We start from the raw sequence: 25,536 nt of genomic DNA, 5'->3' as shown, positions 1-25,536 counted from the left end.
TTCTATAGATACATCTTTTCTCTGAATTAAGATTGCCTTTCTTGCTAGGGAAATATCCAAGGGAAGCTTTAATATTAGTTAGTTTCTTCTAGATAGGTAACAGCTCATTCTCTAGGGCCTGTGTAGCAGTGCAGAGAAGAGTTGGAAAGGTTGGAAGCCAAAACCTCTGACAGTGGAATATCTTTTAGTTCATTTTGTGAAACCTAAAGAGGGGATAAGATTCATTCGATTTGAGCAGTGAAAATAGCAATGTATAGTGACAGAAAGAAAATATGGTGAAATCACCATACTTGCTGTTCTAGAGAGGAAGCTCAGGAGGTGTAGCCAGGTCTTTTATGTACCCAAAATCAATAAAATAAAACTCCTTAGCACCAATATAACACTACACCAGGCATTCTTTATTCAGTTGGATGCATGAGGGGATATCTCCTCCAAAATATCCTGCATGCTGAGTGCAGAAAAAGCTCCTGTTTATATACTGTATTTTACTTACATATTCATAGATTTTCCCAGGAAAAAACTATACATATGATCATAATTTTCCCAAAGTCATTACCTTACATTCCCTTCCTTCTGTGCATGCTTTCTGTCCTGGGAGACTGGTGATCCCTGGTGGTGGGCAACCCCCAAGTCGTACCTGACTGCCTGGTGAACTTGTAAAAGCTTGCAAAATGGGGCTGGGTTGCTTTCCAGGTCTTCTTCCTACAGAATCAGCATTGTGTGGTTCCATAGGCCAGTGGTTTTTGAAGAACAAGCACCTACCAGGTGCAAACAATTCTTCACCTGGCAACAGTTTCCTGATGAAGGGGAACTGTATTTGTCATGCTCTAGCTTTGCATTACTCTTGGGAGATGACCAGATTCCTCAGGAGTGCTCTGGATTCAGTGATGAGTTGTCTCAGCTTCACCAAAAGCTATGCTTGATCACAGTACTGGTTATTTTTTTTTTCTTTACAGAATATTTATTTATGTAAAATCTCCTGTCAGATTTGGACATTTTTACCTGGGGGAAAGGTGAAAGCAAAGAAACCTTGAAACAGAAATTTAGCTTGCCAAAGATATTTAGCATTGCCATTTCCCTTTGTGAATGAAATGCTGATCTGCTTCTGAAGCCACCTATGATAAATTAGGATGTACTGTTTTAATATTGTTATGAATATATGGACCAAATCTATGCAGTGTTTTTGTAATAAACTAACATTTATTCATTTTAACATAGGCTTAATAACAAATATGTTACATTATAGATAGCTTAATTCTATAATATTATAAAATGGAAATTATTTCTTTTATATTGAATAAGTGATCATATAGGAAAAAGAATAATTTCATTATATTCAGAGCTCACCCCCTGGTGTGTATATCATTCCTAAAGTGAAAGGAAATCCAGTGTAAGTGGTCTTCGGGGGTAGAACAGCTGAATGGCTCTCTAGTGGAGAGTTTTCTGGTTTACTTCTGAAATGCAGTCGTGGTTCTTCCTGATCTATGAAAATTAATATTAAAATTAATATTCCCTTTGTAGTGTTTTTCCTGCAAAGTGAATGTTGGATAATGTTATTTTGAGGGTTAGGCTCCAACTTAAGCATTTTGAGGCAAGCTTCTCTTGGAGAATGTTACAGCCTGGCTTGGTTTGTAAAGTGAGAGAGGGTAACCCATTTCAACTTGTTTCCCTCTAGATATGTATAATATTCAATTCTGTATGATCAGAATCTTCTTTAAAATCAAAAGAGAGAGTAAGGACAGGAATCAGCCCCAAGATCATATGTTTATGGATTACATGCAGCAGATGTGGATGAGACAGTAACAAAGAACCTTTGACAACATCACTGTTGTGGTTGTCAAGTGACTGAAGAAGTCTTTGCCCTTCAATAGCTCATCTCCTAATTTTGTGTTACAAACTCCATGTTAATGTTAAAAATGTAGAAGTTAGAATTTAACTGGTTTTGTGACTGTACTGATAGGATTTAGTTTTCCATTACAGTAGTTCTAGAGGACGATTTTGTGTGATAACTCTTTTGTTGCACAAAACTTCATATTTTAATTCTAAGGACTTTTATTGGCACAAAAAATTGGTTAGACTGCCAGATATTTGTACACACCAAACACTCACTGAACACAATACAGATGGTAATAACTTTTTGCTAATGTGAAAAGAATGTTTTATTTAAAATCTGGAAGGATTACTGAAACTGACTGATCTACTACTCCTCTGAAGGAAGTGTAGACAAGAAACTAGTTACTGAAATGCTAAAAGACTAGGTATTTCTAGTAGCCCTGTGAATTTCTATTCAATCATCAATAGCACTAGTTGTTTTGTTTTGTTTGTACTTATCCCCTATTAATTTATAATATTGACCAAATGGGCTAAATTCTCAATTTAACAGGCCATTCAGCCCTGTGATTTGAGTTATGGCTGGTGTTTAGTTTCATTTGATGGTAAAATCAGAAGCAGATGTGGATATTCATGTCAAAGAAACAGGTTCTCAGGCTCTTTTAAACTTACTAGTACCATTTTGAGGGCTTTTAAACTGTATTTATTGAAGAACCTGATAATTTATGAAGGGACTGCAAAGCCTTGTCATGAAAAAAAGTCATCTTTATGTAGATACAGTCCATTTAGTTGGCAGGGGCTGATGAACAATCTCTGTGCGTATTCAAAAGTTTAGGAGTTAAACAAGTTTAGGGGTTGAACAAACATTTTAAAATATATGAACTTTCTCTTTGGGGAAAAATAGCTTCAGAACAGTTTTCTGGAAAGGGAAGGAGAGAGAGGTTACTCAGAATAGAGGGATGTAAGTCAGGGTTAGAGAAAACAAAAATTTTGTGAAATGCTGCACAAATTTTGCGGAGAAGAGGAATGGAGACTGATAACTTGGATTGTCAGCAGTGCCGACAGGCTGGTGGCCTGTCCTCTTATTCTCACAAAAAGAAACAAAATACTAAGCGGACCAACGGGCATACTAAAATTATTTTAAAATCTACTTTTGTCTTCTTTCCCTCCTCTTCCTTGCCCCCCCCTCCATGTTGAATGTTTCTTTCCCTCCCTTGTTGTTTTCCTCTGTTTTTATGCAGCAGGGATTCTGTGTCTAGAGTTACAGCTGCAAGACATGAGGGCCAAGCTGGTCATTGCTTTGTTTTGTTTTGATTTCCAGGGGCAATATGTAGCAATCTTGTCTGTTTGTCTGTCTGTTTCTCTACTCAGATTCCCTGGTGCCTGAATATTCAGGTCTTCTGGGTAGCAGGAAGACATCTTCATTGTCTCTTACCTGTTGGCTCAATTTGTGTCTGTGTGACAAAAGTGCTGTCTTGAAGAAGTGGTTGCCCTTTGAGATGCAGAGGACAGAAGAGATGTTGGCTCTTGCCTTGACAGAGGGTCATATAGCCAAGGCATATTTTTCCTCTCAAAAATAGTCATTTGCTCCTCAAAAATGGTATTTTACTGATGCTTTTCACTTACTCAAACCCACATCTTTTGAAAGGTCTTGCTGAGCAATTTTTCATGGGACCAGGAACTTTCTGGCTTACATGGAAATTCATGGAGGCTTTGTGTTTCAGAAGTTTCAGAGGGCATTTGTACCAGTCTAATTTCATAAGACAAAAATCCCTGCTTATTTGCTAGTCAGAATTAAATAGTCCTGAGATATCTGTAGTCCTGTAGACTATTGGGGCTCAAGCTCATTTGTTCACTGGCCATGCAGACAGACATGTCTCTGTGTTTAGGGAAAACATGAAAGTTTGATTGCTGCTGATTATGAGCATTGACTGCTGAAGAACCAGGGCAGTGTGGAAGACTGTCCACTACCTTAATCTGCAAAGTGTGAAACTTTCTGTTATGCAGTGAGGGAAGCAGTGCTGAAGGATACTACAGAAACTGCCATCCTTCCAAAATTAAGCCTTGTTCCCCCTTCTGTACATGTTATGCACAGTCATAAGTTGAAATAATAATCTGCTAGAGCAATCTGCCTGTAGGTGGGATCTTCAGAGAATTGCACTGGCAGTCTCCATAATGTCTCTTAACCCTGTGTAAGTTGTGGTTTCTTCCTCAGTTACATGCATTCCACAACTTGCATGTATTTGGGGCATATTTTTCCACCTGTATTATGTAATTTGCAGATTGAATGTTCTTTTTTCAAAGTTCAGAGATGCTACAGTTGCCAAAACCAAGTGAGTATGGGTGGAACATATGTTTTCCTTGTCTTGTTTTTCCAAAAAAGGATCATTTTTACTGAAATAGCTTTAGACAAACATCCTGAGTAGAGAATATCAGCCTGAATATTTAAGAAGTTGGATAGAAGTTTTTGTTTATATTCTCTTTTCAAATAGCACAGTTAATGGTGAATATGTTAATTATACATGTTAATTATAAATAATATTACTGTCTCTGCCTGCAGTCACTTGTATTAGAGCATCAGTTTCAGAATGCATTTTGAAGTTAGGCATTTGTACATTTTTCTTTTACTGTTTGTCTTCATGTTGCCCTTTGTCTTGTCTTTTTCTTCCTGATTCTTTTCATTCTAATTTCCCACTTCATTCTGTTTTCCTACTTCATTCTGGTTTTCCACTTAGAACTTAGGCAATATGAGGAACAATAAGTTTGATTTGTGAAGGGTATTTTTGACTGCAAGAGAATCTGGTTTCATTCCCTTTGGGTTTTGCAAACAAGTAGTAATAAAATCAAGCCCAACAGCAAAATATTGCTTGGCAGTCTCTCAGACCACAGTGCCAGTGGTATGTGCTTTGATTTATGGCGTATGTGCTTATTTTTGCATAGTATCTACCTGAAATCAGAGAACTGACAAATCAAAAATCCAATTGTCCTAAAATGTGGCTTGGTTTACTGAGAAGGGGTATAAAAACTGCAGGTTATTTAGGCTGGCTTAGCTAGTAACCTTTTGGATGAGGTGAAAGCCAGATGATTTTACTTCATAAGACTTTGTAATAAAAGATTTTGTAATAAAACAGGTCAGCTTGGCTGATCTCTGGTTTTGGAATTTGTGCTTGTTAAGAGTGTCTTAGTCACATTTACCTCCTTGTTGTACAATGACATGTCTTTTGGATCATTCGAAGGTCTATTAAATGTGGTCTTTTGCATTAATTGTGGCGTGGTACAATCTGTTATTGAAAAAAAACATGGGCATAATATGCCTGCTACCAAATTGGAAGTCTGCATCTAATTCTTTCTACATAAGTTCCCAGAGGATGGAGAAAATATATCTTCACAATCCCCTGCTTTAGGGTTGTGGACAGCACCTGGCCATGATTAGGAAGACTAGTGCATTGTCAGACTAGAAGACTGAAATGGGCAGGAATCTGTGGGACATGTTCTCACTCAGGCAGTTCTGGGCTGTATCATACATGCTTTGTGTGATGTATTAGGAAGAGCGAGCAGCAGAGTAGAAGGAACTACAGGCATCTTTGAGGCCATGATGGACAATGGAAAGTGCTCTTGGCATACTGTTGTAAGGGAAGAAGGCATCATTCAGTAGGGACAAATGGGGAATTTCATGCTGGATTTAAAATAACCAGCAGTCTAAATACTTGTTAGGAGAAGCCTTACAATAAATCAGCAGTAGGATTTATAGTTTAGTCAATCAAAACATAATATTGCATTAAAATATGTTAGATATTGTGTTTTGGGTCTTGCACTCTTTTCAATGTTTTTTGTATCTATTTAAACTTCAGTCTGAACAAAGTCACTTAAGCTCTGCTCAGAATCGTTGTGAATCTGATGCATGGGTGACTTAATCAATCAGCATGAAAAGTGTCTTATTTCGTATCATGTCATGGTTTTTGTGGTTGTGTAAATATGTGACCACCTAAAGTGTGACTCGGTGATTGGCCTTGATCAACCACAGGCTGTACGCACTGATGTTTGACCTTTGTTGCAGTGGGTGATCTTGCAAGGGCCTTATTAGCTGTATAATTCAAATAGAAGGAGGAATATAATGGAGGAAGTAGTGTACCAATCAACCGCTGTCAGCGTTTCACTGAGGTGTGCGATTTCATTTTCTCTTCCAGCAAATATTACGGCATGCCCGTGGAAACGCTACAAAAGTGATATTTCTTATTACTGATGGCTATTCCAATGGGGGAGACCCGAGACCCATTGCAGCATCCTTGCGTGAACTTGGAGTGGAGATCTTCACCTTTGGGATATGGCAGGGCAATATCCGAGAACTGAATGACATGGCATCCCACCCAAAAGAAGATCACTGTTATCTTCTTCACAGTTTTACTGAGTTTGAAGCTCTGGCACGCAGAGCTCTTCATGAAGGTATTAATGTCCTAACCTCAGAAATCTACAGGGAGCAGAGAGGTCTGAATAGAAAGCCCTCCAGTACTGTCTTGCATTTACACTTCATGTAGTGTTGATTCTCTTTTTATTTTTCTCCTACTTTCTAGTAGAGATGTTTGTCCCTCAATTAAAAGGATAAACTTTATTTGGCTTAACTCATCACCAACAGGATGTGAGAAAAATTCTCCTTATTGATGTGTATGCATACTTATATCCATTCAGCTCTTCATTTTGTCTATGAAGAACAGACTGTGCTCTTGGCCCAATGTATCTTGTGCTTGAACGGGTGAAACTTGTAGTCATGTAAAGAGGCACCAAGTGTACACTTTAGAACTAGACTTAATACCTTTAGGGTGTCTCAAAAAGCAACAGCAGCCTGTTCAGAACCAGTCTAAATCCCTCTGTGTAAGAGTCAATACAATTTGTGTTTATGACCTTATACACGCAGTAAAACTGGAAAGAGGAAGAGGTGGAAAGATTCCTCTTTTAATCTCCTATATCCTAAAATAAAATTTCTTTCTGAAATATAGGGTAGGTTTAGACAAGCAGGTGAGAACACACTATTAAACATTTGTTTGGCAATGCTGCTTGATTGAGGCTTAGAACAGGAATCAGACTAGCCATTTGAATTTATTTGCTATAATTTTTAAAAACATACTACTTTAAAATAACAGTGTAAAATAAGATTTTCTAGTGCTTTGTTGCCAGCCTGTTTGTTCCAGGTAAGGTTGGGTTGGTTTTTGTGAATGTGCTGAAGTTTTTTGGTTTATAATATGACTAAATGGTTTTACATGCCATGACCAATGTTCTTTTGATGCCAAATATGGCATCCACCAAAGCTGGGAAGAGCTGTCCCAACAGCTTCTGTTGGGAGTGAGACTGCATTCTGGCAGTGTTAGACTCAAAGAAGGAGAAAACCTGACTGCACCGTGGGTTTCAGTGAGCTCTTTTCCAGAGTAGGGATACCAATCTTTTGCACATTGAGCATAGCAAGGCTCTGCTCCATACTGCCATCTTTCCTACTTAGAACTGGAGCCTAGGGTTTTTAACAAATATTTCATTAATGGTAAAATGTGAGACTGTGGCATTACTCTTGTTTGAATTCTTTGTTAATAAATTGATACTATTTCAGACCTGCCCTCTGGCAGCTATATCCAAGAAGACATATCTCATTGTTCATATCTCTGCGAGGCAAATGAAAACTGCTGTGACATCATGGCAAGCTGCAAGTGTGGCACTCACACTGGCCAGTTCGAGTGTATCTGTGAAAAAGGTTACTACGGAAAAGGACTACAACATGAGTGTACAGGTGAGTCTCATTGACTGAGTATTTGGGTTTCTCTGCATGCTCCGAATGCATGGCTAACCTATCTGAGAGCTAAAAGATCTGTTTAGGATTATGGCTATGTACCATGGATCAGAATGCATCCAAGGCTGCTGGAGGACTCTGGCTGAAGACATAGAATAGCTGTAGCAGTAAAATTCACCTCATACCTTGTCTTCAGCAATAGCTAGAAGAGATGCACAGGAAAGGGGTAAGGATAGGGCAAATATTCTGGCAAAGTAAAACTTTCCTAAAACACAGAACACGGGAAATTTGTGACTTTACCAAATTTGTGAGTTTGTGAGTTTACCCAATCTGAGGTAGTACCTTTTATTCTCAAGTGCTTGTAGTACGTTTTTCCCTCCTGAATTTTGCTGATCACTTTTTGAACTTCCTTAAACTGTCCTGTTTGGAGAGGGGCTATATATGTGGATCTTTGCAGGATAAATTCTGGGTGAAGCTTACAATCATGGAAATGTGTTTTAATTCTCCCATGATGACATTTTGGACAAACCCTTTCACTTGTATGCATTCAAAGTATGGTTAAAATAACAACAGTTTACGCTTCCTTACAGAAGTGGATCTGTAAAGTTGTATTACACTCCCTGCCAATTATCATACTGTAATTCACTTTGTGCCTCTGAAACACCTTTCCTTTTTTCAGTGTGTAAGCAGGAATTCATTGGGTTTTGAAAGCAACATGACTAGAGGTATGCAGTTAGGAATCTATATCAGCACTGGCACAATGGATCAGAATTGTATTTTTTGTCAGTGGTTGCAGCTCCCTTTTGTGCTCAATTAACTCTAAACAGATACACTATTCCATTTCTCTTATTTTCAATTCTAATACTAATTTATTTAAGACAAAACCACATTTTCATCTTTTTTTTTCCTTTTGTCATAAAGTAGTTTTCTTCCACCTTGAGTGCCATAGTAAGATATTGCGCAAAATACATGCAGCATTTCTGTCTTTATCAGTAGGTTGTGTCATTAAATATTGTTTTGAGCTATTCCTAAAGAGAGCAGGACTGTCATTTTAGAGTTGCCCTTTCTTAATGAAAATGTCCTTTGACAAAGTAAGCATACCTTTTAAGTGCCACCAAAAATGGTAAAAGTCAGATTTCTTAAAATGGGCACTTTGCAACTGCAGACAAAAGTTTCGTTTTTGCTTCCTTGGTAGGTGCTTCTGAAATAAATTTGTAGAAGGGTCTGGTATTAGACACGCTGCAAGTAAGCTGATGATTGCAGCCATCTGCTCTGTATGTGATGGTAGTTGAAGTTGCATACAGGTATTTTAGGGAGAATTTGACCTAAGTAACTCAAACCTTTTCTTTATGTATGCTCTGTTCAACTCTTGTATTTTTCAAGATAGAAAAATAAAAGACAATATGTGTTCTTTAAAGGAAAAAGAGCCTGTTTTGAAATCTTTTATTCTGAAAAGGATTCCAGCCTTTTTTAATATTTCACATCTGAGCATAGCTGTGGATTTGTAAAGCATCAGGAATCTTAAGAATGCATCTTAACTTTTCTTCCCTCTAAAATGTGCAGGAGGATTTGTGGCAAGTTTACAGTGACAGGACTTCGATTTTAATTGGACTATTTTTAGACATTTTTTGGCAAAACTTAAAGATACTCCACTAGCCTGTGTTTCCCTAGTACAGTAAGGCTTTTTAAAAAGAATTTTAATTCAGAGGGAAATTGCTTTTCTGTATAGCATCTGTTAGTTTTGCTATTGTGTTTATTTTCTGTGATTATTGTCTATATTCTCTGCTTTTAATTATACAACCTGACTGTTGTTTATGGTTTTAAATGTGAATAACACATCAGAATAACACGTAAAAACCCTTACAGTTTTTTACTTTCATAATTACCAGAAAACACCCTAGAAATCTTCTGTAGAATAAAATAGAAGCCACGTACTTTGTGCTGAAAAGCAGAAATTCAGTGTCCCACTCCTGGTCTTTGTAGTATTGTTGATGGTGTGTCACTAAAGGAAGAACAGACTGAATGTTCTCTGCTTTACAAAGCAAACCAAACAAAACTTCTTGGCCCACACTGGGAACTCTATGTGGTGTTTGTGATAACTGTGACAAAGGAAGGAGCAAGAGGAAAAATGGAAGCAGTATTGTAACCGGTACCCAAGTATTGCAGAGTACGTGAGCACCTCCTTTTCAGTAACTCTTCACTTTTTCATCTCCTTCTTTTCCTTGATTACAAATGTTGAGGTTCAAACTAGAGAGAACCAAAGAAAAACACAGAAGGCAGCAAAAATAAATCTTGTGATTTTTCATTTCTTTCGTTTCATCAATAGAAGGTGAGTTGTTTAAATCAACTGCACCTTTCACAGGAGAGTAAAAAAAGGTTCAGATCTCCATTGGTATCTTCTCTCTCTTATGGCATTAGAATATATGTCTTTGACATGCTGTTTTCACTTTTTTTTTTTTGAGTAAGACTCCTCTTGTAAAGTTCTGTTTTAGGTGGTCTGTTGGGTTGGATGACCTTCTAGGTTCAAGATTATGCAACTGAAGATAGTACCCATCAAGTTCACCTCATCAGTTACTCCTAAGCACAGCCACTGTTATTGGAGAGGTTAGGAAGCTGTTGTCTTAGAACCACTAGTTTCTTTTGTCTAACATGTAGACTGCATTTTTTGCAGAACAAGGTATCCATAAAGATGATATGCAGCTCACAGGGCAGAACAAATAACTTACTTCCTTGTTCTCTAGGCTGGTTATTCATTCTTTTGTTTATATTTAGCTGACTGCTTGGGTATAGTTATTGAATTCCACCATCCACATGAATATTTAATAGCTTGCCCAGGCTTTTATTTAGGAATATGCAGCATATCAGTAATCATATGCACAGCTACTGGGGCACAATTCTTGGCTTCAAAACACCACATGGATTAGATTTCTAAAGAGCCTTTCCAATGAAACATGAAAACATGTGAAAACTCCACTTTTTTTTTCTTTTTTTTTTTTTTTAACAAATGTTAATTCAAAACACATTACTGAAAAGACTTTAAACTGAGGGTATATAGGTTCAGCAAGGGAGGGAGGATTTGCATTTTGTGGTTTCTTGGACTGTGGACCTAATTTTCATCCGAGCATGAGATTTTCCATGAGATTTTCTGGATTGTTCCTGTTGAGAATGCAAAACCAAACCTGATGTTCATAAATTGGATATCTTTCTAGTTAGGAAAAAAACCTTTCAGTTTAATACACTACTAGCAGTTCTTACCTTAGTCGCACAGGAAGAACATTAATTCCAGTGGTGAGTCCAATCATCTAGTCAAAGGAAAGTAAATATTTCTCCTGCCATGCTGTCTCCTTCCTCTCTTCCTTTTGATAGGAGCTCCACTCCCCGGGAGCTGAATCATCCTTTCTCAATATTTCTCTATGGGAGGTATTTCTTTACCTACGCTGGAGGAGTTACTAGATGAAGCTTTGCCAACCATCTTAAAAATTGGCAGATGGTACTTGGAAATTTTCACTAAGTTTTCAAGATTCCTCCAAGACCCAAGGCTTCCAAAGTTAACAACACATACAACATATGCTGTACTCTTCATCGAGTACCTACCACGGATCTGGAGGAGAACCACCATTCTGAGATTCTGACAGACAGGGAGGGAAAAGAAAGCAAGAAAGGGAGTGTGAAAAAGATTTTAGAAAATGTCTTCAAGCATAGTAAGATCTCAGGCTAAATTTGCCTGTTGAATCTAAACCATTTGAATTAGTTCATGGAACTGCAGATTTTCAAGCCCTTAGAACTTTTTTTCTTGCTGTCTCACAAAGCAGTGCTATTTTATGCTTTCATTCATTGATTCTGCATCTTAAAAACTGGGTGGGAGTTTGTTTTGATTCCTCTCTCCTCCTTTGCTTTTAATTTCTAAATCAGAACTCTAAATCTGTCGCTAAAAGAGGTCTCCTTGTAAGAACTGCAGCCATTGAAAACTGACAAATTGAAAAAGGAGCATTTCTATTAAGAAAGTGTCAAGTGGTTGCTAGTGTGATATTTTGTGTCACATGACCCTGCAGATCTTGATATACCAAAACAAGAAAGCAAATAGAAATTTTACATCAGATGATTTCAAATAACTTGGAGTACAGCTGTGCAAGGAAGTTGGAATGTATGTGCTTAATGAAGCAATAATGAAATGCTTTCAAAACCTGAACAGTTTGGAAAGACTTAGGAGTTAGACTCACCTGCTGTAGAGACAGAAAAGCCTTACTGGAGAGACCTTTCTCTATGTACAACTTCTGTCAACCTGTGATTCACCCCTTTTACTGAACATCTCTTTAATCATGATCCCATTTCTGTAACCCTATGGGGGGATGAGACACGTTTGTATACTTCATTATTTTTAATTTAATCTTCTTTTGTTACACAGTGACTTTCAATCTGTGATAATACACAGAGGCTCTATTGTGAATACGCTGTGTCAAAATGCCTGGCTGTCATGAGGAGGGAGCTAAACCAAGAGGAAGGATGCAAAATGCCTGTAATTAAGTAATGCTGAATTGATGTCTAATTAGCACTGGCAAAAATATTTCTTGCTGCCATTCGGTGTATTTTTTTCTGTTTCTTATAAATCTTGTGACTCTTTGTGGGTAAGAATTTCAAGAAACATCGTGATGGTTAAATACAAAAGAAATGTAAATGTGTTTTTCTAGTGAGGGTAGCATAACATGATGGGTGAGTACAGGAGAAATGTACATCAGTTTTCCAGTCATTTTCCACTGAGAGTACTGGAAGAAAAGTAGATGAGAAAGGTGGATGTAAAAAACAAATGCTGTAGACATGGTATGGAAGTTTAGCAGGTTAATTCTCTTTTAAAAAGTCTTTTTAAGTCTTAAAACAACAATGTAAAAGCATTAATAATTATTGTTTTCATGAAGACTGAAGAAAATGGCTTTTAGAAGTGTTTTGTGTGCAAAATAAATACATCCAGAAGCATGCAGACATGCTACTCCAGATTTTTTAGATTTAAATCTGCTTTCTTAAAAATTGGTCTCCTGAAGCCCAGTATTGTGTGCTTTGCTTCTGGAAATTAGGTAGAGATTCCCCTACTTGTTGCTATAGAAAGCAAAGCAAAGCTGAGGGAAAAACTTAATTGGATGCTGCAAGATTTTTTGAAATGTAGCACACAGTAGAGATAAATTATAGTATATTGTATAGTATATTGTCAGCATATTCTTCATCTCAGGAGAGGCTTTTGGTTTTGGTTTTTTTGGTTTTTTTTTTTTTTTTTTTTGTGTTTTTGTTTGTTTGTTTGTTTGTTTTATTGGGTTTTTTTTTTGTTTGTTTTCTATGTATGATTGATAGAGATGAAGATAGCTGCATGATCATACTGTAGTTTTGCTGTTATTTTAGGTGACTTCTGACACCAGAGTAGTTCGTTTCCCACCTGTAAAGCCTGCTTTATGAAGATGAGGCATTCCTGGCAGTGAATTAAAATCCAGATTTAGTCCGTCAGAAAAACTCTTTAACAAACTCTAGAGTCAGAGTCAGACCATGAGCTTACTATTAAGAAAAAAAAAAAAAAAAAAAAAAAAAGGAGGAAAAGCATGAGTTTTAGCATCTAACTGCAGGGGCTTTGCCTGCAACATTGTAAAGAAAGGATCTTTTCTTTTCTTAGTCAGTTTGGTACAAATCTTTCACATAAATAAATGGCACATGAAGCTGCTGGTAGGATTTCACCATATCCATAGTTTTGACAAGCTGGTTGAAGTGGATAAGTATATCTCCACTAGTATCAATGACATCTGGGTCAAGTCTTTGGAACTGAGTGGTTCTTCGCCTTGTGTGTCAACTATATAAATCTTCTGTCGCAAAAATAAAAATTGTAGGTAAGAGGATAGCTAATATGGGTAGCAATGTTTCTATGGTATGTTTTTTCTAACTCTGTACCATGTAACTTGTCTCCCTTGAATTTTAAACTCAACTGTGGCAGAAAAAGAAAACCCAGAAGTTAAAAAAACCAAAACTAATAAAAAAGTTTTTGCTGCATTTCTGCACCATTCCTGAGGAATTTCTTTAACAAATGAAGTTGTAGGGTCAAGGTGAAAACCCAGATTCAATTTTGACATATGCAGACCAGAAAAACAGAGGTGTAATTTTACACCTGTATGAAAACATCCATCCTTCCATCTAGATGTTATCTGAGGCTTTAGAAAATACATTTCTGTGCTAAATCAGGCTCTTTCCTATTAAGTCCATAACTGTTCTGCAATACATTTGTTGGAATATTAGAAAGTGATGTACAACTTACTCTTTTTTCCGTATCTTCAAAGTCTTTGTCGCCTCAGAATGTTAAGTAAATAAAGCCTCCAGAATATATGTGTGATTTGAGGAGAAAAAAAAGCAACCATTTGAAGGACTTGAGAGATGCAGAAACCATACCCTGATTAGAAATAGACATGACACAGAAATAATCTTCTGTTTTCTATGTCAATCAGACTTAGGCTCTGTACAGAGCCTGTCTCTATGTGTCCTTTGGCCACAAGGTAAACATTGCAGGCAATCATTCTATTTAAAAAGGTTAACAAAAGTGTAAGTACATTTGGTTAAATTACTCTAAAACCTTTACTGTTAAGGCTGGGATTTGCGCTAAGGCTCTAGACAGGAGAAGAAGCAGTCTGTTTTGCCTTCACTGAGATTGTGCATGGTTTGAAAACCTCCTTTGTCAACAGTGCAATCCTGGTCGAAGTGGTAGTTTAAAAGTGTGCCCTGGACATACCTTGATTAACTCCTTAAAATGTTCATCAGCCAGCTGTCACTCATTTTTAAACAGTTTAGGCTCAAACCATTTGACAAGGGCCTTTGATAAGACTTTTACTGGTCCTCTAGATTTGAAAATCTATTTTAGGATTGGGACTGGCATCATAGCAGGAACTTATTGGAATAGTTGTCCCCTGAAATCCTTAATGAAAAGTTTTCTACTGCAACATTCTTTGTTTACCTCTGTGGATCACATAGTGCCATCTTACTTTCACTACCTTTCCAGAAACACATAGCCAGGATGTTTTTGTAGACATATTGTTCCTGAACTTGTGCCATCTCACAAATTAAAAGCAGACAACTTAGCATTCTGTAAGCTTCTTAGTAGATTTTCTCTTAGAGAAGAAAATATTTAAATTATTGAAACAGTGCATCAAGGACAAAATGAGATAGCAGTATAAAGTAGTGTTAATTTTTGAAGTGAGGAGAGGTTAAAATACTCAACATTTGTTTTAATTACCTGCTTCATTCCTGATGGCTCTCCAGGTCTCTGAAGCTTCACATTTAACTACTTAAGTCATTCCTAGAAAGTAATTTCTGCTACAATTAACTTGCAAGTTTCAGTCTTAGTGCCTGTGAGGTTGTGCATAAGCACCAGGATTTCTAGTATCATAAATTGCGCCTGGAGTCTTGTCAAACCTGATTCCTTTAACTGAACTTGAGCACAACACTCCTATTGTGACAAAATCAGGCATTGCCCATGTCTCTACACTTGGATTTTAATGGATAGTACACACCATATTTGTCATGTGTCAAACAAATTTGATTCTTAGCTCTCAGAACCAGTTTCAAATTAAGATGGAGTGTAGGAATATTTTCTCCTTTTTTTAAATCCTTCTCTTCACTTATGCTGTGAAATTCATTATACCCAAGCCAGTGTACGTTGCACAGTGCTTTCCCTGTAAGAAAGACTACTTTCAATATTTTAAACAAAATTATCCACTCCTCTCCCAATACAATAATATTGTGTATGAAATGCAATTTGCAGCAATTGCAAATGTTCAGAGGTGGTGACCTGTTACTTGCCTTGGTTTTGCTGAGAGGGAGAAGAAAGCATAGAAGCAAAAGTGCACAAAGCTCATCAGGTCATAACCCACATCTAAATATGTAATTTATTTGCAGATTTTGACCTATGCAAAACCTTTCAAGGGATGTGTACCCAAAAGGCAATATAGAGTCTTCTTCTACTACTGTCTGGCCACTCATCTACCACTATCACAAGAGCATAAACATTGTAGTGAGAAGAGCTAAGATTGTTTTTCTGCTCCCTCTTTGGCTCAATCCTATCCAGCTGACTTCTCTGTGCTCTCTGTGGAAAATGTCTGTCAGGGCAGGTTCCTCAGATAATTTCACAATTACTTCAGGGAAGAACCCTCTCTGCCCTCTGCAGTTGTGCTCTCACTCTCTCCCACATTCTCTGTTCTTCAGACCCACAGGGGTCCAGAAGCACTTCAGATTCTGGTACCACTAAAGCAAAGACCATGGACAGTGAGAAGGATGTGGTGGGGAAAAAACTGTGATGAAAAGGGTTCAAAAGCCCACTCAACTTGGAGAAGAAGTACAGCATGTAGGTTGCAGATAGGTTATAGATATATAAGTTGATTATACCTGCAAAGTACTCAGCAGCCAGGATGTTTGGTTGACTGTCTTACAAGCAGCCATGTTTTCTTCTATCAGCCTAAAATCTGTTGCAGATAGCCCAAGTTTCTCAATCTGAAACAATGCTGACTGCATATTGGAGTGTGATTCCGTCCCTAGGGAATGAAAAGGCAGCAGCACAGATTGATTTCAAACAGGAAATTGTTTTTTACTGGGATTGTAGGTGATTTGATGAAAACAGAATCAGGACTCTGCATAAAAATGGAAATGTCTTCAGGCTGAAACCCTAGGGTTTAGTTTGTAACTATGCAAAACAAAGACAGAACAGCAACTCAACACTTCCAATTCAGATGTTTTAGTAGAACTAACAACTGAATGTAGTTTGAGAAGTTGAATTTTTTTCTCCCTAGTCTGAAATTTATTGAATAGGAAATGTTTTAGTCATTAAGAGTAGGAAGAGTGAATGGACTGCCAGCCTTGGAGTTGGTGGGGAGTTGAGAAACTCTGATGTTACAGAAGTGAGTATTATGTAGTTAAATATGTGGTATATGGTCTATAACTATATCTTATAGGGACAATTTGGACCTGACAGATTTGAAACAAAACCCAATAAAATTAGGGACTAAATTGCAGATTTTAAGTAGTGTAAAGCATAGAGAAATTGCAAAAATCTATCATCTCTGTCAGTATAGGCAGATGCGCTAATTTTAAACAGACCTGCACTTTTTGTAACAACTTAAGAGCTGGCTCTTTCTTTTGGCCATTAAAAAAACCTGCTGAAGGTTTTCTTCCCTGACATCAAAAGAAGCATTCTAAACACACACACACACAGACACAGACACATACACAGACACACACACACCAAAAAAAAAAAAAAAAAAAAAAAAAGGAGGGGGGCACGGAACTTTTACCCCAAAATAGTTCGAAGAAAGGGTGTTCCCTTATAAAAGCTAGTAAGTACCCATGCAAAATTGTCATTTCCTTGTGGCATGTGATTTGTTTCTCAAACAAAAATTCCAGAAGATAAAGCACAAGAACTTTTCTACATTTAGGCTACTAGTACTCCATGACTTTTTTTCAAAGATTATTGCCATTAACTCCAAACTGTTTGTTGGTTAGTACTTCACAGATTAATTGAGAGTATACCACTGTTCCAACTACTGTCAGGCTCCATGTCAGCTACAGGTTTTGGTTTTATGGCAGAAAAGTGCTTGCTACGTTCTCACTGTGTTTGCCTAGAACAACTCATATTTGGAAATGCACATAGGTGATATTAAAAACTGTGTAGAGATAGAGGCAGTATTCTGGTGGAACACAGAAGCGCCTGCATGATGGGCTGGGAAAACCCTAAGTCACATGAATTTAAAGACGTATATTCTGACATTTATGCCTGTGTAAAAATACCTGAGCTTTGGAAGAAAACACTGGCCTGTTATTGTGTTTTCTCTTTCTCTGCCTTGTTTCACACATTGCCCTCCTGCTGACTTCAGAACATACTATGAAGCCTGTGCAGGCATGGGAATGCCAGTCTGCTGAAGCCTCCTGCAATAACTGTAGTGTCTTAGGAGTCAAGACCAGTCTATCTGACATCAGCCACACTGTGTATGCTCACTATGGGGAGTCCACTCCAGTGAGGAGATGCTCTAGAAACTTTAAATGCAGCAGGTAACTAGTCTGAATGTTCTGCATCTCTTACCCCTGTGTCACAGTGGTGCCTTTAGTCCCAAGAAAGAAGGTATAGAAGAGGGGCTTTCTTGAAGGAGTATGAAATACTGCAAAAGTCAGTCAAGTAACTCAGCTCACAGGACTAAGGTTTTCTAGTACAAGGAAGAAAGTGGAGGCTGAGTAGCCTTGTTCTGGGGAGTCATGGTGTCAGCACAGGATGTAAGTAGTGCTTTCCAAGCATCATAGTCATATACCGGAAGAGTTACATGTTGTTAAGCTGGTGTTTCTTTTGGACTTGCATTATTTTCCGTCTCACAGGGGTATTAATATGTATGCCAAAACATATTCCAATCCCTTAGGCCTATTTCTGTTGTCAGCTTGCAAAGAATATCACATGAAATGCAAATGTTTCCCTCATTTTAGAACCTAAGCTTTCCCCTCAACTTTGTATCAAATATGGTGTCACTTGCAAATCCCTTCATTTGAGTTTTTATGTCCTTGTGAATTGTAGAAGAGTAAAACACATACATAAAATTTGATCTCTTTTGTTTCTGAATGGAAATTCAAAATACTTTATGAAATGCAACACCTTTTTAAAAACATGGCACTTCTGTGAGCATCCATATTCTTCCTGGTTGGCCAAAAACACTAAAAAATTGTCCCAGTGGCAGCACAGGAGTTCTGACTAGGTTATGGCACAAGTCATGGTAGGGATTCTGGTTAGGTCATGGCACAAAGGCAAGGACAGTTTTCATTGCTTGATTTCATCAGTGAGAGTAGCCAAGCTGCATTTATGTGTGGCTTTTAAAGTGGACCTTGTGCTCACAGTCCAAACCCCTGAGAACAGAAGCAGTGTGATCAAAATTTGGATTGAGAAGGATCTTACTTGCCTCAGACACTGAGGAACCCTCTGCCAGTATCTCTTTAGTGTAACAGCAGCTGAGGGTTCCCATCATGCTTACCTTTTTCACTACTTAGTGATACTCCTTTTCAATACTCATAGAATCATATAGCAGTTGAGGTTGGAAATGGCCACTAACATCATTGATTCTGACCATTAACTTAACACTGCCAAGTCCACCACTCAACCACATCCCTAAGTACCATTCCTACACATCTAGTAATACCTCCAGTTTTGATGGCTCCGCTTTTCTGGACAGTCTCTTCCAATGCTTGACTTTCTTAACCTTTTGGTGAAGAAATTTTTACTAGTATCCAACTGAAACTTCCCCTGGTGCAATTCGAGGCCATTTCCTTTCACCCTGTAAGCTACAGAAGAGGCTGACCCCCACCTGGCTATGCCATCCTTTCAGGGAGTTGTAGAGAGCGATAATATTCCCCCCACCAAGCCTCCTTTTCTCCAGGCCAAACATGCCCAGCTCCCTCAGCTACTCGTGCTCTAGACCCTTTTGCATCTTTGCCACCCTTTGGTCACACTTCAGTGCCTTAGTGTTTTTCTTGTAGTGAAGTGCCCAAAACTCACCCACGATAATGGCTCATCCAGCCTAAGTGCCAGAGGAGTTTGGCCTATAAGTGGCAATAAGCTGTATTGTGGCCCCAAGAGCACAGTTTGCATGGCCCTTAATTCCAGCTTAAAAAATGAGGCATCTTGCTTTGCCCACCTCCAGGATTCTGCTGTCTTCACTCTGCTGATAGTGCTTCACCATCATTTTATCATCAACTGCCTGGGCACCTTCCCCTCTGTCTCAGACAAGAAGGCAACTGTGCACTCTGAGAGCCTGTGAGAAGGACCTTATCGCCTTCTTGTTCCCCTGCTTCTTTTTACCTACCTAACCCTCCAGATGGAGGTGATGGATTACAGTTGTGACTTGTCTGGTTTTTTCCTCAAGGCTGTAGCACAGGCAAGTATTAATGGTAGTAAGTTCAAGGTCTATGAATGTGATGTTTCACAAAGCTGTCTGTAACATCTTAAATTTCACTCCCAGTGATGTTAGAGACTGATTTATTCTCATTAATCTAAGGTAATTTTTGGGAGGCCTCCTACATTGAAATAGAAAGTGCAGTGCCTCATGCATTCATAATCAGAGAGGTAGTTTATAAAATGTCACTTGCACCCTCACTGGTTCACAGCCTGCAAAAGTAGAAGAAACTAGCTAAGAATTTGGCTCCATCTTAGGTAAAACTGGGATGTTTGTAGATAGCATTAATTATGTTGTGAAACTAACTATTTGGAATCAAGTGCTATTTAGAAATAGATTTTCTAGCTAAAATTCTGTGGTTTGATAATTTTGAGTCTTGGGTCCATTGAGCAGTGATTTAATAATTTTTGCCACTTACCTTTTTTCTTTTTTCCTTTTTGCTTCAGATTGCTGTTAAGAGTGATCCCTCCTTCTTATTGTCCATCTCTGAAGATGTGTATGGTCTTGTTTATGGCAAAAGTGCTTAGAAAGAGAGCATGTACTTAAAGGAGGAGGTAGGACTGGATGTGTGGCAGACCTTTTGTCTCCCAAAATATGCAAAGAGTCTCACTGCCCTTTAGAAAGAGAACAAGTGATTCTGCCTTTTTAAGGTGGAAAAATTACCTTTCAAGCAGAGAAGAGGACGTAGAAGTGGGACATAGAGCACAGATTCACTTAAATGTGCAGGGAGGTTGAGAACCCGATGGTTCCTGAGTCACTCTGAGTGTTTCCCTTCTCCCTTTCTGGCAGCTGCCACAGAGTGTTTCGTTCTAGTTTAATCAACTGCCCTTCAGTAAAGTCCTTAGATCTTACAGGTGCTACTTATAGCACTTTTTGTCAATACTGACAGCAAAATAGTGGCCTTAGAAATGTAGGACTCACTGCCCTGGGATTACTTCTTTACAGGAGGATTCCTGCATTGCAGAAAATTAGGTCATTGAAGAGTGGCTGTCTAGTGGGGGATGAAAAGCATGATTCAGAAATGTTTTAAATGGCAGTTCTTCAGAGAAGGAAGCTGCGTTAGACTGAGGCCTGAGGCTGTGTATTTGGTTAAGGTACTGCAACATAATCTTTTTTGTCTTTCATCCCTTTTAATTTGCAGCAGTAATGTTCACTTTGTTAGCAGCCACAGTACTTAGTATTTAAAATCCTTTATTCGACTCAGATCTGAAGTGACACTCTTCCTGCAGTAGATACTGGGTCAGATCTGTTCTTCTTAAGTACATCTTTTGTATCATGCAGAGGAATGGGGGCGGGGGGGGGATAAGGACAATTGGGGAAAATGAAGTGAGAAGCAGTCAGTTTTCCAAATGTTTCTTGAGCAAGCAGCAGTAAGCATACTGACTTAGTTGTTATCTCAGTCCTCTGGCTTTCCGTAAACAAGACTTTATTTTGATATACATATTTGGAAAATATTAAAAGAATTCAGGGAATCCTGTCAGTTTCCATAAGAGTTTTGCTTGAGGAATGGGGAGTGGGATTTATGGCATTTTTCATGGTAATCAGGAGTATCAGTAATGATGCCAGGAATTAATAGGAACTATAACATCAAGATTACAACAGCTTACTGAACTCTATGCAGGGATAGTTGGGCTAGTTTCACAATATGTAAAAAAATAATTGGCAAAACCACCACTTTTTATGGCCTGATTACTGGCCTGAGCCATTGCATGTCCTCCAGCAGTCTTAAGTTAACCAAAAACTCTGTTTCCTACCCTGGGCTGCTAAGTAAATAAACATGGAAATAGTGACATATGTTCTCCATTTGCACAGTCATGTGCTATATCTTCAGTGCTCAGAAATGTTACTTAATAGGAGTATAATCACTGTTGTTGAAAAGTATATTTAATGATAAAAATAAGGGATGTGGAAATGAGGCCAAGTTTGGCACCTAATGCAGTAATGACATTTTATTGAGGGTCTGGCAGAAATAGCTTCTCTTTCCTGTTTATAATAACTTTTACTTGCTGCATTCCCCATCTGTGATTGAGCACTGGAGATACTCTGATCTGCAGAGAAAGGAGGCAGAAATAGATATCTGGTTTTTTTTGGTTTGGGGTTTTTTTTAACTCCAGGATCATATACACCAGAAGCTGTTGGGAGTGGGCGTTGGAGGCAACAGAAGAAAAGGAGTATTTCATGTAAGGCTAGCAAAATTATTCAGGAACATACAAGGCTCTGTTAATATTTTGCCAGAGAGAAAATTCACAATTTTTGTATCAATGAGAAAGAGAAAATCTGCGAATGTCTCTTGACTACTCCTGGATTCCCTACACAACTGGCTTCTCTCGAGAAAGCCAGTTTGCTCACTGAGTTTGAGCAGAGAGTAATTTTTGGTTACTATTAAGTTCCTGATTACTATTAAGAATCACTTAAACACAAAATAGTTCAAGTTGCTGAGTTGGTGAACTTAGTAGAAGTGGATCTTGAACCACCAGGCACATTCTTCACTGCAGTAACCTGTTAGTGTTGTGAAGATTGGGATGCGTGCTTTGTCAGCTTCTAAACGCTTCTCCCTTATTTTGTTAAATTGAGCAATCCCAGGAGAAGGTGATGTGTTGAGTTAGCTGTAACATGAGACTCCTGCTCCCTGCTTCTGGAAGAAAGCGCAGGCTGTGCTGAGCAAGTGCTGGCTGGATTGTGGTAATTTCAGCAAGTCCCAAGGGTCGCAGGCAGTGGAGATTCTCACTTCTGTCCAGATTCCTCTGGGTGTAGCACATTAATTGTTAAAGAATGAGTTTTTTCATCCCAGCTCAGACTTCTGTCTTGCCAAGTTGTCCCTCTTTCAAGCTGTGGATAAAGGAAGTCCATTTCTTGTTTCCCAGTGTATGCCTCTAGGTCACACAGCAGTTAGCTGAGCTGCATAGGCCGCAGCCCAGTGGAGCTTTTCAACTCTTCCGTATGTAACAGACATCCCTTGGGATCTGACCTAGGGATAATTTTAGCCCTTTAGGCACCTAGTTGCTGATTATTAGTCCTTCCTGTCAGGAAGGCAGGTGATGGGTTGGTGCAAACGTGTCCTTTCCTTGTCCTTCCCTTTTCGTTCTTCACCCAGAACCTTTTGCGAAAGGGTGAAAGGACAAGTAGAGGTATTTGATGCATGGTAAAATGGTTAGATCAGGCCTAGAGAGCCCTGGGCTGCCAGTGCCTTCAGACAAGAGAGATACTAGATCTCTCAAGCAGGTATTTGCTCATCTATGTATAGCACAAATGAAACAAAATGTTTAGATTCTCTTTAATGGAATTTTCTTTACATCAGTCGGTCTGTTTTTTGTGGTGTTTTGAATTTGCTGTTCTAAAAATGAATGTGCAACTTCACAGCAATGATGCTAAAACAGCAAGCAAGTGCAGCTAGTACAGGATGGCGAAGCTCCTTTTACAAGTGTTTATACATTTAAATAGCAGGATGCTATCCAGAGCACTTAGAACAGTAGTATCTAGAGTAGCATGTGCTATCACATCAGCAGTGATCAAGGTTTGCTGAGGAATGTGTGTCTGTGATTATGATAAAGACCATGTCCAGAGAAGCCTACTGTATAGCAGTGCTGCTCTGAGCAAAGCATTTTCAGAATTTATTGCATTTTCCCCCTTTGTATAAGGATCTCACTCTCTATGAAGTTTTAGGCAAAAAAACCTTTCACTTGCATGTGAAGAAATTAATAAATAATCTTTATTTGCTTAGCAAACTTAACAATATTAATGGAGTTAATTTTCCAGAAAGAATTTTTTGTACTTTTGGAATTGGTTTTACACTTTTAGCATGATAATTCTAGAAATACATGGGGACAGGAGGACATCAATCAGTACTCAAGTTCTAAAAATCAGAAGTGCTATTATGAAGTGATATCTGTCGCTGATAAGCATGTATATGTTTGGGCACCTCCTCCAATGTACCACCAAGGCTGGATTTAATGTCCATGCAAACGGCAAACCTGCAACTGTCTAAAATGCACTGAGACTTAAACCCAAGGAGCTTCATTTCAATACCCGAATGTCACTTCTGTGTAGAGATATTGCACAAGTTGTCAGGATCTATCTTGTGATTTTATAGTTTGAATGAAGCATAAGTAGACTTCTTTTAAAGTTACAGTGCATGGAATCAGGAATTTTTTTCTTATTCTTAAGTAAGCCACATGCTTTGAAACAAAAAGAGAAGTAATCTTCTGTAAAAGTATACATAATAATCTCTATCAGTAGTCTTTATTTTTATGATTGTAAAATACATAAAATACATTTCACTGCTCTGTGTCCTTGCAATGCAAGAGTGGTTCCAGTATGAATTTATTTGAGGCACTCTCACCTTGCTTGTGACATGTAATAGTTGGCCCGCTTCTTAAAAAATGTTTTAAAAGTGGGCATAGATGGATTTTCTATATATTCTCAATACTGCTGCTATGACCAAGGAGAGTATTTGGCACTGAGAGTCATTGCTTTACAGTAATCCTATGTTGAATGTGCTGGCCCCAAACCTACCCAGGGATGCTCAGCACAGCCAGACCTCCCTGTGGAGAAGGTTCTCATTGGCATCCTAACATTTACAAGCTGTGATGCTTCCTGGGCTTATATTCTTCAAGCAGGCAGATTGTTCTCCACATTGTGGAGGCTTGCAGTAGCAGGATGAGATGCTCACCCAAGGACTGGATCTCCTTCCAGGCAACATCTTCTGCCCCATGGGAGGGCATCCATGGTTCTCATTTTTATCAAGAAAAAGTTATTTCTTCTGAAGGTTTGTTGTGACTGTTTGAAGTGCTTAAAAATCTAGAGCTAAATCATCTCAAAGTGTCGTAGCAAACTCTGCAGACTACTTGGCAGTGGAATATTTCAATTTTGCTGTTTGTAACCTCAACTGTAAGGCTTGAATGAACCATCCCCTATGTATCATGTAGAGACAGCTAAACTTCTGAATGGTTTCAGCCTGCTGCCTTTCTCTGAGAGGAAATTTGTAGAACTACTAAGGAGATGGAGGAAAATACATCAAATAAGAACAGAGACATCTAGCTTGTTAAATTGCTAATCATGTTGCTTTGAGAAGGATGCTTAAAAAATACTGACAAAGTGCAGATGGATGAGCAGGTTCAATGCTGTCTCAAATTAATGCAGAGCACATGCTGGGGATAATAGGAGATATTAAAGAGCTGAAGAGCATGCTAAGTCTTAGAAATCCTTCCCTGATCCCTACACATAAAGGCAAGCTCAGGGTTTTCCTTTGCAGTCATTGTACAAGTCATACATGTCAAATGTTTAACTAAAGCCATTTCCTTGCCTATTTTTTGTAATCCTAGCATGCTTCTGCATTAGTTAGTTAGTTTGTTTGTTTGTTTGTTGTTGTTTGTTTGTTTGTTGTTTTGTTTGAGGGGTTTTTGTAGCATCATACATGTTGCAAACTGCAGAAAGGTGGATTACTGCATCTGCCAAAAGTTTAGGTTTGTTTTTCCTTATCTTTCTAAAGGCATTTCATAATCACAATGTGGGCAACCTGACAAACCTACCATACAGGAGATCTTAAGAAAAAACATCTTCCTTGATAATAAAGTTGTCAACAAAAGCAGTAATTTTTGGAAGTAATCTCTACAATAGAGACCCATCGTGTGGAAAGTCTTAGAGAAGCAAGCTTAAAGATCTTCATGTGCTGGTGCAGTAAAATATACTTCAGAGGCCACAATGGTCTGTAATCCTACTGGCCCAGGCTGAGAACTCATAAGATGATTGCAGCAAAAGCCAAGAGATGTCACTGTGAAACACACGGGGATGGCAGAGGTCTGGGATGTTCCATGCAGCTGTGGCCTCCCATGTGTTATTCACATTCTTCCATTGCAGCAGTCACTCCCACTTTAGGCGTGCAGCATCAGCAGAAGGGGTTTTGGAGGTGAGAGGCAGTTTGGGCAACACTGTATGCTGGTACTGCAGGACATCCCAAGAAGTCTTTGACTGCTTGGTGTGGAATGGGATTTCCAT

General features: G+C 38.5%; 1 protein-coding gene across 1 annotated transcript in view; it reads left to right on the top strand.

Moving 5' to 3' along the window:
* The window catches only part of SVEP1 (sushi, von Willebrand factor type A, EGF and pentraxin domain containing 1), a 118,410-nt gene that overhangs the window by 7,525 nt on the left and 85,349 nt on the right, over window positions 1-25,536 (top strand). The window contains exons 2-3 of the mRNA XM_041400177.1: window positions 6,018-6,273; window positions 7,427-7,603. Of these exons, the coding sequence (XP_041256111.1) occupies window positions 6,018-6,273; window positions 7,427-7,603 (433 nt within the window). The remainder of the gene's footprint in view (window positions 1-6,017; window positions 6,274-7,426; window positions 7,604-25,536) is intronic.

Source organism: Onychostruthus taczanowskii, unplaced genomic scaffold (genome assembly GCF_017590055.1).
Source record: "Onychostruthus taczanowskii isolate IOZ18803 unplaced genomic scaffold, ASM1759005v1 scaffold174, whole genome shotgun sequence".
Classification (NCBI taxonomy): Eukaryota; Metazoa; Chordata; class Aves; order Passeriformes; family Passeridae; genus Onychostruthus; species Onychostruthus taczanowskii.
The sequence above is the reverse complement of the archived record's forward strand: the minus strand, read 5'-3'. Positions and strand labels throughout refer to the sequence as shown.